At 38.8% G+C, this 16,951-nt stretch overlaps 1 protein-coding gene across 1 annotated transcript in view; it reads left to right on the forward strand.

Annotated features, from left to right (window-relative positions):
• Positions 1–8,174: 8,174 nt before the first annotated feature.
• Positions 8,175–16,951, forward strand: part of rerglb (RERG/RAS-like b) — a 12,774-nt gene continuing 3,997 nt past the window's right edge. The window contains exons 1-4 of the mRNA XM_034149245.1: positions 8,175–8,283; positions 12,052–12,108; positions 13,550–13,623; positions 16,768–16,916. Coding sequence (XP_034005136.1) covers positions 8,232–8,283; positions 12,052–12,108; positions 13,550–13,623; positions 16,768–16,916 — 332 coding nt within the window. The 5' untranslated portion in view covers positions 8,175–8,231. The remainder of the gene's footprint in view (positions 8,284–12,051; positions 12,109–13,549; positions 13,624–16,767; positions 16,917–16,951) is intronic.

Consider the following 16,951-nt stretch of genomic DNA (forward strand, 5'->3'; position numbering starts at 1 on the left):
ATGGAGAGAATCTTGAACAGGAGTTCTTTATTTATTTTGAAAAAAATCACAATCATTTGTACTTTTTTATGAAAAGAGTACATCATATTTTTGCTCTGTTTTCAGATATTTTCACAGAATTCCCTTAGATATTTATATTATTTTATTCAATATAATTGAACGCCATTATGTGTGATCCTGATGTTATCTTTTACAGCAGCTAAAGCTAAAGTAAGGATGTAAAAAACTACTTTTTCCAACGTGTAAAAAGTCTTAATTCTTGTACCTGGGGTTTATGACCATTGGCTTACTAAAGTTTTTGTATTGTTTGATTACATTTAACATCAACCAATGTCACATACAATGTTAAGAATAATATGAATTAAATTTAAATAAAACAGAAACAAAGCAGACGCTATTGATGAGGGAGGCGTGTGGCACAGTGGACTAGTGCGTTGGTGTTCAGATTAAGGGAGCACAGGTTCAAACCCCACTGCAGTCAGCATGTCGTTGTGTCCCTGGGCAAGACACTTCACCCCAAATTGCTCCTGTGGGGATTGTCCACAGTATTGAGTATGTAAGTCGCTTTGGATAAAAGCGTCTAACAAGTAACATGTAATAATGTAATGTAATGATGAAGTAAATTCATCACTAAAAAAGACTTCACACAGATCTCCCAGCAGGGGGCGTGTTTGTCTCTCACTTTAAGTTGGATTGCATGAACACAGTCAAAGGTCTGAAATAAGATTTGATTATTCCCTTTCCACTCCCCCTGCTGGTGTCTGCACAAAGTCGGTTGATTTAGAGATCATGAGGACAGACAAACATGTGTCTTCATTACCATAAACAAATAAAAGATGAGAAAATAAGGTGTTTTCTGGAGTTTGTTTGTGGTGCTCTTATAAGGATACAGCTGAATATCATACTATCAAAACAAATCTCCAAGACAGTCTCTTTTTCATCAAAGCCTTATTTTAATTGTACATTTCAGACCAATTCGGCATGAAGCCTTAGTCCGGGGGAGTCAAAGAAAATAGATGAAATAAGACAGATAAGAAAAACAACCAAACAAAATGAATAAGGTTGTTTTCTTTGGAATTGACTCTAAAAGAAAATCGTACAAACGTCAGATGTTTCTAAATCCTGATGTGGATACCAGACGCTGTTTCTTTTGGTGGTCTGCTCACTTCACTGCTGTCATTTTCCGATTGTGGTTTCACCTTTTTAGCGCTAAAAATAATATTATTTTTGAAAGAGTTGAGGGACGATGTGTTCTTCCAAGATTCAGCTCAGTGAAGTAATATGTCAAAAAGGAGCAAGAAATGCATTTAGAGCTCATGCACTTTAGTCAAAACGCTCTTCCACGTAATGTAATATACCAAGAAATGTGCACCATGAGTGCTTTATACCCCCTGAACCCAATAAAAGACTTTCAAATGGAGAAAATCTGTTCCATCGATGATAAAACACCCTGTGAGCCGGCCTGAAACACTTTGATCTGAGTGCACATCCACCGGGATCTGAGAAAGGTTCATGAAGACGGACAGAGAGAGAGATGAGAGGCGGCCTGCAGCCCTGTGGCTAATGTAAGGATAAAATGGGGGAAATTGACCGTGAGATGTTTTCAAAGGAAGGTTTATTCCCCTCTTGTGTCTTTTAAACCCACTTTATTCAGCCCAGTAAACTCAGTCACATGTCTGCTGGCTTTCTTTCTTTCTCTGTCTCTGTCTCTTTCTCCCCCCTGTGTTGTAATGTGCAGATGTTTCACTTAAAAACATCAAAAGAACATCTTATGCAGCTCCTCATGTCTGAGGTTAGGTGAATCACTGTCTAAAAGAAGTGAAAAGCAGACGCTCGTGCAGCTGCACCGATAAAACACATCTAATGTTTACACCAATCTCAAGAGCATGCATTAGCCTCATTGAGTCACACGATATTTGTCATTTATTCCACATTCACCACTTTCGAAAAGTTGTTTAAGATTAACTTCCTCCAAAAGTGGCCGTCCAAGATTAGTTGGGACTCTTTGTATTTTTTTAGGATCATTTTGACTCATTGCCTCACTCACATTGCTGATATGTTAATCCATTAAAGCACTATTTGCTTGAATCTTGTCTTGAGATAAGTGCGGGATGTTTTCTTTGAACTGTGTTGAGTGCTGACAGTGTGAGAAACATTTATCACTTTTTATGACCAAAGTAAAGGTAGGAAAGGAAGTCAGGACATGTTTGACCATATTTTTTAACTGTATCTCAAAGTGAAATCTCAGAGATATCACACATAAAGATGACAATGATGATATTTGGATGTTTTATAAAGCCAGAAACCTCCAAAAATAAAAAGCTTAAAGACTATGACAGACCATCAGTCGTATCACTTCTGAATTTTAAAGGGGCCCTATTGTGCTTTTTGGGGTTTTCCCTTTCCTGTAGTGTGTATGTTTTTGTGCATGTAAATGGTCTGCAAAGGCTTAAACCCCAAATTTCACTCCCACGCTCTGGTTTCAGACAGAGGGTGAAAAGAGGTGCTGCAGCACAGGCAGTATGAGAAAAATAAAGAGCTTTTTGAACATTAAAGGTCCCCTATTATACTGTTTTTCATCAATATATTATAGGTCTCAGATATATACAAAACATGTCTCTGAAGTGTTTTGCTCGAAATACCAAACAGATCATTGCAGCATCCCATAATCCCCTCTGTTTCAGCCCTGTTTCAAGGGCAAAGACATGGAAAAAGTAGATTTTGCATAATAGGTCCCCTTTAAAGCACATGTGTCAAACTCAAGGCCCGGGGGCCAAATCCGGCCCTTGGTGGATTTAATTTCGGCCCGCAGGATAATTTCTAATTACTATTAGATCTGGCCTGGCGGTATATTGCACGCACACCTTCACTCAATCCTGAGGGTCTCCTCAGCTCAGAGCCTGACCCCAAACATTGATGAACTTGCACCCAAGATGAGATGCCAAGTATCTGGCTTGAACTAGCATCACAGAGCAGCACACTGAGTTTCAATGGATGTTTCCTTCTGCACATTTTTTCTTGAGACAACAGGGCATGTTTGGTTTTTTCTTTGAGGGGAATAGTTTTTTTGAAGCTGTTGTTGGCCTGTGGAAAAATGTAATCATAAGAAATGACTCTGGAAAAGCTGCAGATAGAGCCATAAGAAATGAATGCAACTGATTATTTAATGTTTAATGTTGTTTTTATTGGCAATCATTTAAGCTTTGTTAGTTCCAGGTGTAATATGTGCAATAAGTTCATTTCAATACGTTTTGCAATAAACATTGAACCAGTCCGGTCTGTTTTTTTTATTTTGGCCCACTGTGTATTTGAGTTTGACACCCTGCAGTAGAGGAACAAAATACAAATATGAAACCTAAAAACGAGCATAATAGGGCCTCTTTAACATCTCAGCTGGGGAAACATGTTGAGAACATCTCCTGTGATGCCCAAATTTGAGAAGCATATTGAGAGGTGACTAGAAAAAGGGGAATGAAGGTGGCTGTACCACTGAGCTTCAGTACAGTAACATGTTCAAGATGTTTATGTGAATCTGTGAAAGGAACGAATGACCCAACAGGCACGAGACGGGACAATCATCAGCTTTAGATTTAAAGGGGGCAATTTTTAAACATGAAAGCCACATTAACTCAGATTTCTTGGAACAATTACTGAGCCAAACCTCTGTGGAGATGATTGATCGACTCTCAAGTCAGCTGTGTTATTTCTGTGAAAGTGGCTACAGATTAGGAACACGTTTACCATAAATCATGCCATTTCCTGAAACAAAATCAAAGGTGGGGTTTTCTTGAAAAAGAAAAATAAGGCTGATTGTGATTTCCCCCCCATGTTTTCAATACTGACATCATCCTTCTCCCAGCTGCTGTTTTGAGATGTTTTGCAGAAGAAGAACAGCACTCTTTGCTAGTTTTGTGGCAAAGGCAGTCCAGCATTTCACTAATAAAATAGAAACTATATCATAAAACATGATTTAAGATTTGGTAGAGATCAAAGACTGATTATAGGAAGTGGAAATAATCACCTTGACTTCAACAATGGATTTGTAAACAACAGTTTTCAATCCTCGAAGTTCAGCTGATGCTAGGCTAAGCTACGCTGACATAAACAACACAGTTGGCTTTGCTTGTCATGTTAATTTGTTTATTTGTTATTTTTGGTTTCTTATGAACCGTGTACGATTAAACTATGCCTTCAAATAAAAAAAGCAAGTTAAGTTAAGGTTAAAATTAGGTACAGCAAATGAAACGACAAATGGCTAATCTAGGCTAATGTGCTAAACAAGCTTCAACCACTTTACCTTTCTTGTGTAAGAATTAAGTTTCACTACACGCTAAACATTGTTATTGTTTTGTTTCTATAACATTACATCATTTAGCAATTAACCCAGCTATGCCATGATGAAATTCTCAGTCCAACATAACCTTTCACATCCATCAAACATAGATTATCTCATTTTCACAGTAAAAACAGAAACCTCCAGACAGACTCCTGCTGCAGCACAGACGTTATGCAATGACGTTGTACTGTGGGGCCCTTTGATGTTGTTCTGTGTGTGTGTGTGTGTGTGTGTGTGTGTGTGTGTGTGTGTGCGTGTGTGTGTGTGTGTGTGTGTGTGTGTGTGTGTGTGTGTGTGTGCGTGTGTGTGTGCGTGTGTGTGTGTGTGGGCACATGACGTCGTCCTATCATGTGAAAGCCTCTGCAGCCACGTGTTGATCAGCGCTGGATAAATGGCCTTTCCCTCTTTGTCTGATTAAGAGCTGTCATGGATGGCTGAGTCTTCAACACAGGAATGTCCATTGATAAGTTTTCACAAAGAGAAGCATACGATTTTATTTAAAATTCCTGTATTATTGGAGCATATCGTTCTTTCTGCAGCTGATTAAGGTCACAAGCTCAGGTGCTTCAGCGATTAAAATTCTTACTTTAGAGATTATGTTGATTAGGGAACATTTATTTTTCTCTTTCATAATTTCCCCTTTTTTTTAAGTGACGTGTTTTTAGTCCTCGTCTGAACCCCCACAAAACGTGGTCACAATTATTTTTTCTGCAAGTTGATTTTTAGGACACATGATATCATAACATTGCTGAATGGAAAGAGCATGATTTGGTAAACATTTCAAAATGCCGATACAGTCTGCGTGCCGTGCATTATGAGCGACTTTGGACACACATATCGCTCACAATGCACGGCACGGTCAGGCTGTTTCCATTTCATCGTTAGAGCTTTTGTTTTATTTAAAGATCCAACTCCATGATCTTAATGTCAACACAAAGAGAGAGCGGCTCAAACTCGCAAAAAGGAGGTTTGGAAACATTTCTATTGATTGACAGCTTTCTTGATGGAAAGACTAACATATGATATCATGCGCTGTATTTAAAATCCTTGTTTACATTGGTAATGTTTAAAAATGTATCCTTGGTAATCCTACATTTGGTGGCATTCATTTCAAAATAGGAGTTTTGATGCATAAGTCTAGTAATGTCATTGTATGTAGTGTCTCTACTGTAACATGTCTCCATACTTTAATGTTCAAAAAGCTCTTTATTTTTCTCATACTGCCTGTGCTGCAGCACCTCTTTTCACCCTCTGTCTGAAACCAGAGTCCAGTCTGCTCTGATTGGTTAGCTGGCCGGCTCTGTTGTGATTGGTCAACCGCTTAGAGATGTCCCGCCCCTTAGAGTATCAAGTACAATGTGTTGGAGCGCTAGCCAATAGAAGCGTGAGTGCTACATAGTGATGTCACTATAGTAAACAAAGGAGTCCAATGGTGGCGTTTCAGGGTGGGGGGGGGAGTGTGTCTGAGAGAAACACAAGATCAAATGAAACTAGTTTGGAAATGGGCCCAAAATGCCCAGCATGCAAGAGGACAGAAATGTGGTTTTGGTCTGGATAATATTCATTTTGTTGGCTGAAGTTAGCGCCTGTGAAATCGAAGCTACTGGAGTATGATTTATTGGCTGCATGTGCCACCCTTTGTGTGGCAGCCGAAGCTGAAGGAAAAGGATCGCTCGTTTGAATCAATTTAGTTTGATGTCAGGACTGTGACAGGTGCTTAAAATAATATTTTATTGCCGTCCTTCTCATGATTTCTTTAACACAAAGCCTCAACTATTACTTATTACTTCAGTCTGAACCGCAGAAGTTGATTTTGAACACAAAACCAAAGTCATCAAAAATGTTTTCCACATAAAATCACTGCATTTCCCTTCAATAAAAAATACTGATTAAATTTCTTATAATGTGACTTTCCTCGAAGCCAGAATATTATAAACACTGGACTCAGCGGGAAGTTTTCTGATCTCATCACAGAGGAGGCAACAATAACTCCGGCATGTGAGGATATAAAAAGTTGGTTTACCTGAATATGGAGCCACGATGTATGGAAGAAAACTCTGCTGGAGAAAATAGATATAAAACGTACTCCAACACAGTTCAGACAGACAACTCACGTGTTTCTTAATATGTTTATTAGAAGCAGCATATAGTTTGAGTTTGGCGTCTAGGCTCAGGCCTCATCACTCCACAGATTTACAAAGAACATTGAGTGCTGATTAGATAACTATCCCCCCCCGAGCCTACAGGTGGAAGCTGGGGTGGTGGTGGGGCAGGCGAGCAGCAGCAACATGAAACACAGCAGCAGGAACATGAGCGCAGCAATAGCAAGTGAACACAGCAGTGGCAGCAGCAGCATGAGCGAGGCAGAGGCAGGAAGACCTGGCAGCTTAAATAGAGCGGCATGTTTAGGAGAATGTGTTTGGTTGGTCCCCCATGTGACGTAATATGACGCGTTTGACGTATGACGTTAAAAAAAAAGCAGTTTTTAGTAGCAGAGCTCAAAACGGCTACTTTCCCCTCTGAATTCCTGCCCTTATGTCTCGTAAAACATATCAAATCCTGCATTAACTTTTTTAATTGTAATTTTCAGGCAAGGTTAAGCATAAATGTAGTAAAAAAAAAACCCTTCAAGTTGCTCTTTAAGTTAGATTGAGTCTACCTTAAAGTGGACCTATCATGCTATATTTGAATAATATAGTGTAGGACCATACCTATATAAGGCATATTTATACTTTTTTTTTTTCAAAATACCAAACAGATCATGCATTTTAGCCATGCCTCATTTTGCTCAATTTGAAAAAAATTAGCTCTGTTTTAGCAAGGGCAGATTCTGTGAGAACAGCACCATCTAGAGGCCTGGCATATGTACTACAGCGTCTCCAGCGCTTTCGAACGGCAATAGCCGTGGCTGTCTCCTCCTGATTGGTGGAGTTGGCCCAATAGCCGTAGCGCCACTGTCCTGACGTCAGGACAGTGTTCAAATCTGGATCAGTTTTTATCAGATCTGTTGCAGCCCCTTTTTTAGAGATTTGGGTATGGAGGAAAATAGAGAGGGTTGTGTTTTCTGACACTTGGTGAGTTCCCTGGAACACCGGGGACACATATTCATGTATAAAAGACGTACAAAAGTGCATTTTGCATGATAGGTCCCCTTTAATCTAACTCATTTAAAGTCCTTTTGAAAATTTCTATTACATTTGCTGAGTTCAATGCGAAGGACATTTGTAACATCATTAAAATAAAAATGAAATGTCCATCATGGTCTAATGCTAGAAGTGGATATTTCACTTGAAGCATGGAAAATGAAATGTGTTGACAGGGAGGGTTTTGCAGTTATGGGACAACATAAAACAGTTTTAGGTTGTTTTTGTTGTTGTTTTTCTAAGAAAGGGTAGCATTACATTCACCAATAGTATATTCTTGCAATTAAACTTCCTTTTTCATCAATATAACTTTTTATGTTTCTGGTAAAAGGCTTCAATTATGTTACAGTAATATGAAGAATAACACAAACGTCCGTAGATAGAAGCCAGACTACAGTCACATTGATGTTGGAGCAGCACAATAAGTTTACTCAGCCCTGACCTGTTCCTAACCTCTCTGCAGGAAAAGAGAGACATATGGAGGGAGAAGAGGGGAAACAAGGATTGAGAGGATACAAAGAGGGGAGAGGTTTGTTGGATAAAGGAGAAAGAGAGAAAACATAGAAAAAGGAGGTGTGAGAGTAATGAGAGCAGGGAGAAAGGGGGGGGGGGGGCGCTTGTTTTCCCTCCTCTCCTCTCTCTCTGGGTTTAAGTCCTTTGAAGAGGAGGGAGGAGGACGCTCTGTACTCACATGCAGTCTGGACTGTGAGGAGCATTTAGTGACCGAGACTCAGAGAGAGAGGATCTGAAACATGAACGACATCAAGCTCGCCCTGCTGGGGAGCCAAGGGGCCGGGAAATCAGGTGAGAGGACTTTGTTTCAAACAGATACAGAAACATACTTTCTTTAGTCAACACACTTTAAATGAGGCAATCATAAGTTATGTTTGTAACTTTCTGTTTGTGCAGTCAGTGTTTTTCAAATGATGCTTTTGGGGCATACTACTTACAACGGTGTCATGTTAAAAGTATGCTCAACTCAAGTTCAATTTGACTTGAGTATTTCCATTTCATGATACCTTCTTATACATGAGTATAAAAAAAACATTGCACTTTAAATGGATACAGAAAAAATATGTTATTTGTGATGTGACGTTTTTGGTGCATTGCTAACTTTAATCAAGTACTGCACTTAAGTCAAATGTTGAGGTATTTGTACTTGATTTATTTACTTCCATTTCATGTTTCTTTCTGGCATTTAAACGTTATATTTGTTGCTTTTTGTGTATCGTTAGTGTTTCTCAAATTATGATTTTGGTGCACAATAAGTCCAGTGATGTACTCAAGTTAAATATAGATTATTTTACTGTTTTATGATAGTTTCTTCTTCTACTCCACACATTTGAAAGCCAATATTTTCCTTCTATTTCCATTCAACTGTATCATTTGTGATATTAGTTACTTTGCAGATTGAGATAAATAGCTATAGCCACTGTTTCTGTTTATGACATCACTAATCACTTCATCACGATCGATCAATCAGAGTCAGGTAGTCTACCTTTGGAGGGGCTAAAATACAGATCAACTTTAGCTAGGATAACGTTAGCTAAGCTGCATGTTAGCTAACGTTCGCACAAAAATGTTTATTGGTTCGATTTATTTTAGATTTAACTGAAATAATAGGAGGATTTAACCCTCCAGAGAATTCCTACCTTTGAAAGACTTTGACTGATTTAATCTATCCTTTGTGTATGGAAGAGTTTTTACAGCCCAAGTATGGTAAATAAATTCTGAACCTTTCATCCGAGGTGAAAACATATGATGTCTTTGTTTTGGAGCTACAAGAGTTTCACATAAAAACTGACCTCGACAATATTTCCCTTCTATTTCCATTCAACTGTATTCATTATTAGTTACTTTGCAGATTGAGATAAATAGCTAGCCACTGTTTCTGTTTATGACATCACGATTCACTTCATCACGATCGATCGATCAGAGTCAGGTAGTCTACCGTTAGAGGGGCTAAAATACAGATCAACTTTAGCTAAACTGCATGTCAGCTTACATTTACACAAAAACAAACATTTATTGGTTTGATTTATTTAGATTTAACTGAAATAATAAGATGATTTATGCCTCCAGAGGACTCCTACCTTTGAAATACTTTTGTAAGATTATAACTTATCCTTCGCAGAGGGGATTTAACGAATGGCAATGTAAAACAAACCCGCCCTACATCACGATTGATCAGAGTCAGTCTACCTTTAGAGTAAGTAAAGTAAGTCAAACTTTATTTTATAGCACCCTTCTCAACACGAATGTACAAAGTGCTTTACAGTATACAGCACAGAATACACAATTCAAAGTACAACTATAACATGTAGAGTAAAAGGCATACAACAACAGCGGATAAAACACCAATGAAAAACAGCTATTAACTCACCTCCTCTGACACCCCAAAGGCCTGTCGGAAAAGGTGAGTCTTTAGCTGCCCCTTAAAAATCTCTACTGAGGCAGAGGCTCTTAGTTTCTGGGGGAGTTCATTCCAAAGCCTTGGGGGCCACCTCCTCAAAGGCACGGTCCCCCTTAGTTTTTAACCTGGTTCGGGGCACCCTTAGGAGGCCTTGCTCAGAGGACCTCAGGGTTGTGCTGTGAGGGTGGATAAGGTCGTTAACGCAGGCTGGGGCTTGGCCATGGACAGCTCGTTATGTGAAGACCAATACTTTGAATTGGGTTCTGAGATGGACAGGGAGCCAGTGCAGGGCAGAAAGGATCGGAGTGATGTGGCATGTTTTTTTGGACCGAGTGAGTCATCTGGCTGCAGCATTTTGGACCTGTTGTAGCCGGTTTATTGACGTTTTGTTGAGGCAGGAAAAAAGAGCATTGCAATAATCAAGCCGGGATGAAATAAAGGCATGGATAGCCATCTCCATTTCTGCGTTGGATATAGAGGGGCTAAAATACCTCACCACTGGTTCTGTTTATGTTGTAATTACAGCTCAAACCTTTCTTCAGTATTTCACTGACAGTCGGGTCCACCTACTCTTTGTTTACATTAGTAATATGATCTGTATTTTGGGCTGAACTCCATCAGCTTATTATCCAAGACTTTCCACAGTTTATGTGACCTTAAATCTGCAAAGTGAAGCACATTCCACTTTTTATTCTTTAGCTGCAGTGAAAAATGCTGGTGATGCAGAGGAGGGGAGTTATAGGACCCTTGTTGATGATTTTGTGCTGTTGTTGCCAATATCAGTACTCTGCGCTGTGTTCAAGCTTCATAAAAACAATGGGACGTCTCACTTCTCATGAATGTGTGTCCATTAAATACGTTTTCCTGCTATTTGCTTTTCAGCTTGCGCATTTATCCTGTTGTTTTCTCTCTGATCATTAAGTCAATACTTGGACTGCAACTAAGTGTGGTCATTTAACATCTTGCCAAGGACAACAGTTGAAAATTAGCCTGCTGGCTAATACTGGCTCATTTACAGCAATGTGGATTAATGTGCACTGTCCTTTAAATAAATAAACAAGAAAAAAAAAAGTCAATATATTCAAATATTGTAGTTTGAGTTACTTGTATCTACTCTACTAGATTATATTTAGATTTCCTGCAACTTTATTCCTCCATTCCAGTACATTTCAGAGGGAGATATTGCACTTTTTTTCCACACTATACATTTATTTGACTTGACTTTCTTCCTTCATTTTTTACTTTCTTACTAATGTACTTACCTTCGTCCTTCCTTACTGGCTTGCTTTCCTACTTACTTCCTTTCTTCCTTCCTTGTTTACTTTCTTTCTTACTCACTCACTTACTTACAATACTTTCTCACTTACTTACTTACTTACTGACTTACTCACTTTCTTACTTACTTACTGACTTACTTACTGACTTATTTACTGACTTACTTTCTTTCTTACTGACTTACTTAGTCACTTTCTTACTTACTTACTTACTGACTTACTTACTCACTTACTTACTCACTTTCTTACTACTTAGTCACTTTCTTACTTACTTTCTTACTTACTTACTTACGTACTGACTTACTTACTTAGTCACTTTCTTACTTACTTACTTACTTAGTCACTTTCTTACTTACTCACTTACTTACTTACTTACTTACTGACTTCCTTCCTTCCTTACTTACCTACTTACTTGAAACCGATCCAAAATGTATTCTTTAACTGCATTGTGTTGAAATGCTGGTGAGGCAGAGGAGGGGAGTTATAGGACCCTTGTTGCTGCTTTTGAGCTGTTGTTGTTGCCAATATCAGTACTCTGCGCTGTGTTCAACCTTCCTAAAAACAATGGGTCGTCTCAGTTCTCTCCTCAGCTCTGGAGACTGTGCATGCGGAACTTTTTGGGCCTTATCTATACGCGTGTCATCGTAGCTTAACCCCTTGTGTATATCCTCACATGACCACCATCAGCACGAGAAACTGCAGCCTTTAATTGACACGGATTACCTGTGCGAGGACCAAAGCTGTTCAGTTTGATGTTTATCACAAAGTCTTGAGGCGATGCAGACGGGAAATATAACCTTGCAGCTTGGGAAATATGCACATTCCAGAAAATCCATACATACTTTTGAATGTTTGTGTTTTTTTCATTTTGTCTGTTTCCTCCAGCTGTCCTCGTGCGGTTCCTGACCCGGCGCTTCATCGGGGAATATGCCTCCAACGCCAGTAAGTGTTTGGAGAGATTGAGGTTTAATTAGTTTTTTTTTATTTTGGACTTGGAGAGCAGAGTTTATCCCCAGATATTATGGTTGTTTGCTATTTAGTCATTCAGAGGTGCATGCATATATTCTACATGAGCAATAATGAGATTATCAATCAAGGACAACTTCTGTATGCAGCATAATCAAAGTGAATACAGCAGTTAGAAAATTAAAATAGTATTAAAGGTCCCCTATTATACTGTTATTCATCAATATATGTTCGGTCTCAGATATATACAAAACATGTCTCTGAAGTGTTGGCTCCAAACACCAAACAGATCATTGTAGCATCCCATAATCCCCTCTGTTTCAGCCCTGTTTCCAAAGTGCTGATTCTCTGTCTGTTACTTTAGATGAAAATAAGGAGCCCCTCCCCACGCCCCTCTGAGAGATATTTGGTTAAAAAGAACACAATGGTGCTCTAGGAGGAGATTCAGGTGATAAGGTGGGGGGGGGTGTTAGCTTGGTTGCTGATTGGCTAATGGTTACACAAGCCAAAACATCGTTATGACATCATTAAGTGGCCAAAATCTGATCAGCTCATTTTCAGACAGGTTTTTATATAAATGGATCAGGACAAAAAGAGAGAGAATCTTTTTTCCAGAAACTTTCAGAGTCTCTTTACAGAGAGGGGACACATGTTGATGTAGAGGAGACATGAAAAAGTGCATTTTGCATAATAGGTCCCCTTTAATATGTGATTTTAAAGGGGGATGTGAACCAAAACCGTATTTAATTTTGTCTTAATTTACATTATTTAATTTCATATTCTGTTCTTGTACATATCCCATATTCTAGTGACATGTATATAGACTTTTGCCACTACTTTTTATCTTGTATTTTATTATATATGTTGCATTGTTGGAGGAGCTCAGGTCAGAAGAATTTCATTGCCATTTCTACACTGTAGCTTATATATACATACATATGACAATACAACCTTTGAAGAATTAAATCTTGAAAACAGTGAAACTGGCAAGTCAAAACAAGTCAAAAGATGCTAAAACGCTGTGTAGAAATCAGGTAAACTGCAGGTGCAGGATGATGTGTGATTAATTATGTGCGGTTCTGTCTATTTAAGCAATATAATACAAACCAACAGATAATGAAAAGAGGTAAAGAACAGCAGTAGCTATAGCATATACAAATACAACACACAAGGAGTTTCGATTGTTGTATCTTCAATCAATATTTAAATCTATTGACATTACTCTGTGTTATTCATTTTGTTTCTGTATTAGATTAGATTACTTTATTGTCATTACATAATGCAAGCAGAGTGTAACGAAATTAAGAGGGTCTAACCAGAGTGCAAACAGTCAGTTATATACACATCTATCAGCAGTCTGTACAAAAATAAATGCACTACACAAATATACAAATATACTGTATGATCCTTGTTACAGATTCCCTGTACCATAAAAGGCTCTCGATTGATGGGCGACAGCTGAACCTGGAGGTGTTTGACCCCTGCTCTCAGGTACAACACATCAACAACACATCAACAACACCTGATATTGTTTACTGGATTCAAACCTGAGTTGCAGTTCATTAGACATTTCCATCCATATGAAAGTTACATTTCCAATTAAAACCCTCCTATTGTCTTCGTTCCCCCCCCCGCCCCTTACTTTGGTGTTCGCGGTCAAATTTGACCGGTCCTGTTTTAACTGCTATTACATTAAAACAAAAACCATTAATCATCACCACATTTCATTTAACACCCTTTCAAACTGTACATATTGCATCAGACTACTGGTATACATGAACAAGTAAATATACAAAGAACAGACACTGAACATGTATTGCGTTTGCCAGGTGTGATTCATGTGGGGGGATGGGCACATAAGAGCGGGAAATGTGTCAAATTGTTCTGTGTGTGTGTGTGTGTGTGTGTGTGTGTGTGTGTGTGTGTGTGTGTGTGTGTGTGTGTGTGTGTGTGTGTGTGTGTGCCAGGTGTGATTCACATGGGGGGGATTGGGCACATAAGGGGGGGGAACACATCTAGAGTATGTGTGTGTGTGTGTGTGTTTTATCTGATCCGGATGGTTACTAATTCCTTTTCTTTATGGCGGTCATTTTTGACCGGGAACACCATGGGTGTTACAAAGTTGACTAAATCATCCAAAATTCATTGAAAGTGGTGATCAGCAATTGTATATGTTCAAATGTCTACTGTGAAGGATATCATAAAGCCTTAATGCAATCGAATGTAAAACAAAAAAGTTATGATTGATGAAAGTAGTAAATCGGTCAGATTTGACCCGAAGACAACAGGAGGGTTAAGCCTTTTGTTTTACTCATGATTATATCACTCACAAGTATGACAGTAAAAAACTGTTGATTATTTTACTGGAGTATTTCCATTTTATGATAGTTTCATCTTCTACTCCACAACATTTGAAAGCCAATATGTTCATTCTATTTTTATTCAACTGTATCATTTGTGATATTAGTTACTTTGCAGATTGAGATAAATAGCTATAGCCACTGTTTCTGTTTATGACATCACTAATCACTTCATCACGATCGATCAATCAGAGTCAGGTAGTCTAGGGCTAAAATACAGATCAACTTTAGCTAGGCTAACGTTAGCTAAGCTGCATGTTAGCTAACGTTCGCACAAAAATGTTTATTGGTTCGATTTATTTAGATTTAACTGAAATAATAGGAGGATTTAACCCTCCAGAGAATTCCTACCTTTGAAAGACTTTGACTGATTTAATCTATCCTTTCTGTTTGGAAGAGTCTTTACAGCCCAAGTATTGTAAATAAATTCTGAACCGTTCATCCGAGGTGAAAAAATATGATGTCTTTGTTTTGGAGAGTTTCACATAAAAACTGACCTCGACTGATTCCTGATCAGATATTTACCTTCGTGCAGCCGCGTGTTGATCCGTACAGCACTTTAATTCCAAAAGCTTTACGAGAGTATCCCGAGGCGATGTATGCCGAAGGCTGTCTCTTTGAAGAAAAGAGTCGTATAACCTGCTTTTTTTTCTTTACGCAACACCAAAGACCCCCGAGGCCTTTTTACTACAGTCAGTATTTTTATTGGAATACCCCTTTGCTCAGCAGAACAAGAGGCAGTCATTGTCTTTTACCGTTTAAACTCACGGTAAAGACGCCTTTTCATAAGAAATCCTAAGTCCACGTCCTGCCCTTATGACCCGGAGTCAATAAAGAGAAAGGGATAAGTGAGTTTTTACAGTGCTCAGACAAATCCTCGGGCCTCTTGTTCTTCCGACTCAGTTTTTTTCTCCTCGAGGTCATGACGAATGTCAATCCTCGCTCTGCACGTGTTGGTAGTGTTTGATCAAAAATCAGTTAAGAAATAGTCCTGAAAAAAGTTGGAACATTACTTTTTAAAATGTGTTGTGTGCATGTATGTTTGTGTAAATGTTTGGAAACAACTGTTTTATTTGTGTTTCTGGTGTTGCCTTATTATTAATAATAATAATAATAATAATAATAATAATAATAATAATAATAATAATAATAGCTCCTTTAACAGCGATAAAAACAGAGCAATTCAGGCATAAATTATAAAATGTACATGTGAAATAGTTTTGGACCCAAAAGAACCAGAATTAAAAGATTAATATTATGAACAACACTTAAGGTGATCAGAAAAATCTGTTATTATATCTTTTAGGGAATAATTTGCTTAGGTATTCAACCTTCGACACAGTTCATCGTTTTCTCTCTTCACTGTCTCCTTTCCCATGGCATAGTTCTACGGCCTTGGGTATTGTTGCTATCTCTCTTAAGGCGGAGCAGCTTGGGTATTGTTGCTATCTCTCTTAAGGAGGAGCAGCTTGGGTATTGTTGCTATCTCTCTTAAGGTGGAGCAGCTTGGGCGCATTGTTGTTGCCAGTCTATGACCGAGCACAAGCCGCCATGAGGTAGTTTACTGATCAGGGACGTAGGTTCCCTGGCGCACATTCTTTTCTATGGACGAGAGCTCTAGTTAGATTCAGGGTCCATATTGCTTTAGTCTCACTGAAGAATGTTGCTTATTACACTCTGAACTTAAAACCTCGAGCTGCAGAAAGAGTTCTTCAGAATTGGTTTGGCAACCGCTGTGTCAACTTGTGACACACCACCTGTCTCGTCAATTCTCCGGCCGTAACTCCAAATAAACCATCAGTGTTTGCCATCAAAGCTCCAGCTCTCCTCGTGTCTCTCTGAGTCCTGACTCCAATTGCTACAGAAGTTTCTCCCACAATATCTGTATTAGCTTGTTTTATGTTTGTTTTATTCCATTAGGTTTCTAATGACTGTTTTTAAATGCCATTTTAAAATGTGTTTCTGCGGCACTATTTTAACATTTTCATTTTTGTAAAGCACTTTGAATTGCCTTGTGTTGAAAGGTGCTATATCAATAAACTTGCCTTGCCTTGGCTTAAGAATTATCCCTGGAAAAAGTGGGACAGAGTGAGAATTCCCACTTGGATCTAGTTAGTTAGTTTCCACTGAAATGGCAAAAAGTAAACGACATTAGCTTCATCTATGTTTCTGTCTGGTTGAATCTGTCCCAGTCAAAACAGGCCTTACAGAAAGTCTTACATACTTCCCTGAATTAAAGAGACTTACCAAAATAAAGCGTGGTTTCTGTTGGCAGAGCTCGGAGGCCAGGTGCATCCTGGAGGAGCCAGTGGATTGGGCCGATGGCTTCGTGGTGGTTTACAACATCAGCGACCGCTCCTCCTTCATCGACGCCAAGAACATCCTTTTGCAGATCCGAGAGGCGCGCATGGAAAACTGCAAAGGGTGAGAAGAAGCACAATGAGGGTATTCTACTTTGA

Source organism: Trematomus bernacchii, unplaced genomic scaffold (genome assembly GCF_902827165.1).
Source record: "Trematomus bernacchii unplaced genomic scaffold, fTreBer1.1, whole genome shotgun sequence".
NCBI classification, from domain to species: Eukaryota; Metazoa; Chordata; class Actinopteri; order Perciformes; family Nototheniidae; genus Trematomus; species Trematomus bernacchii.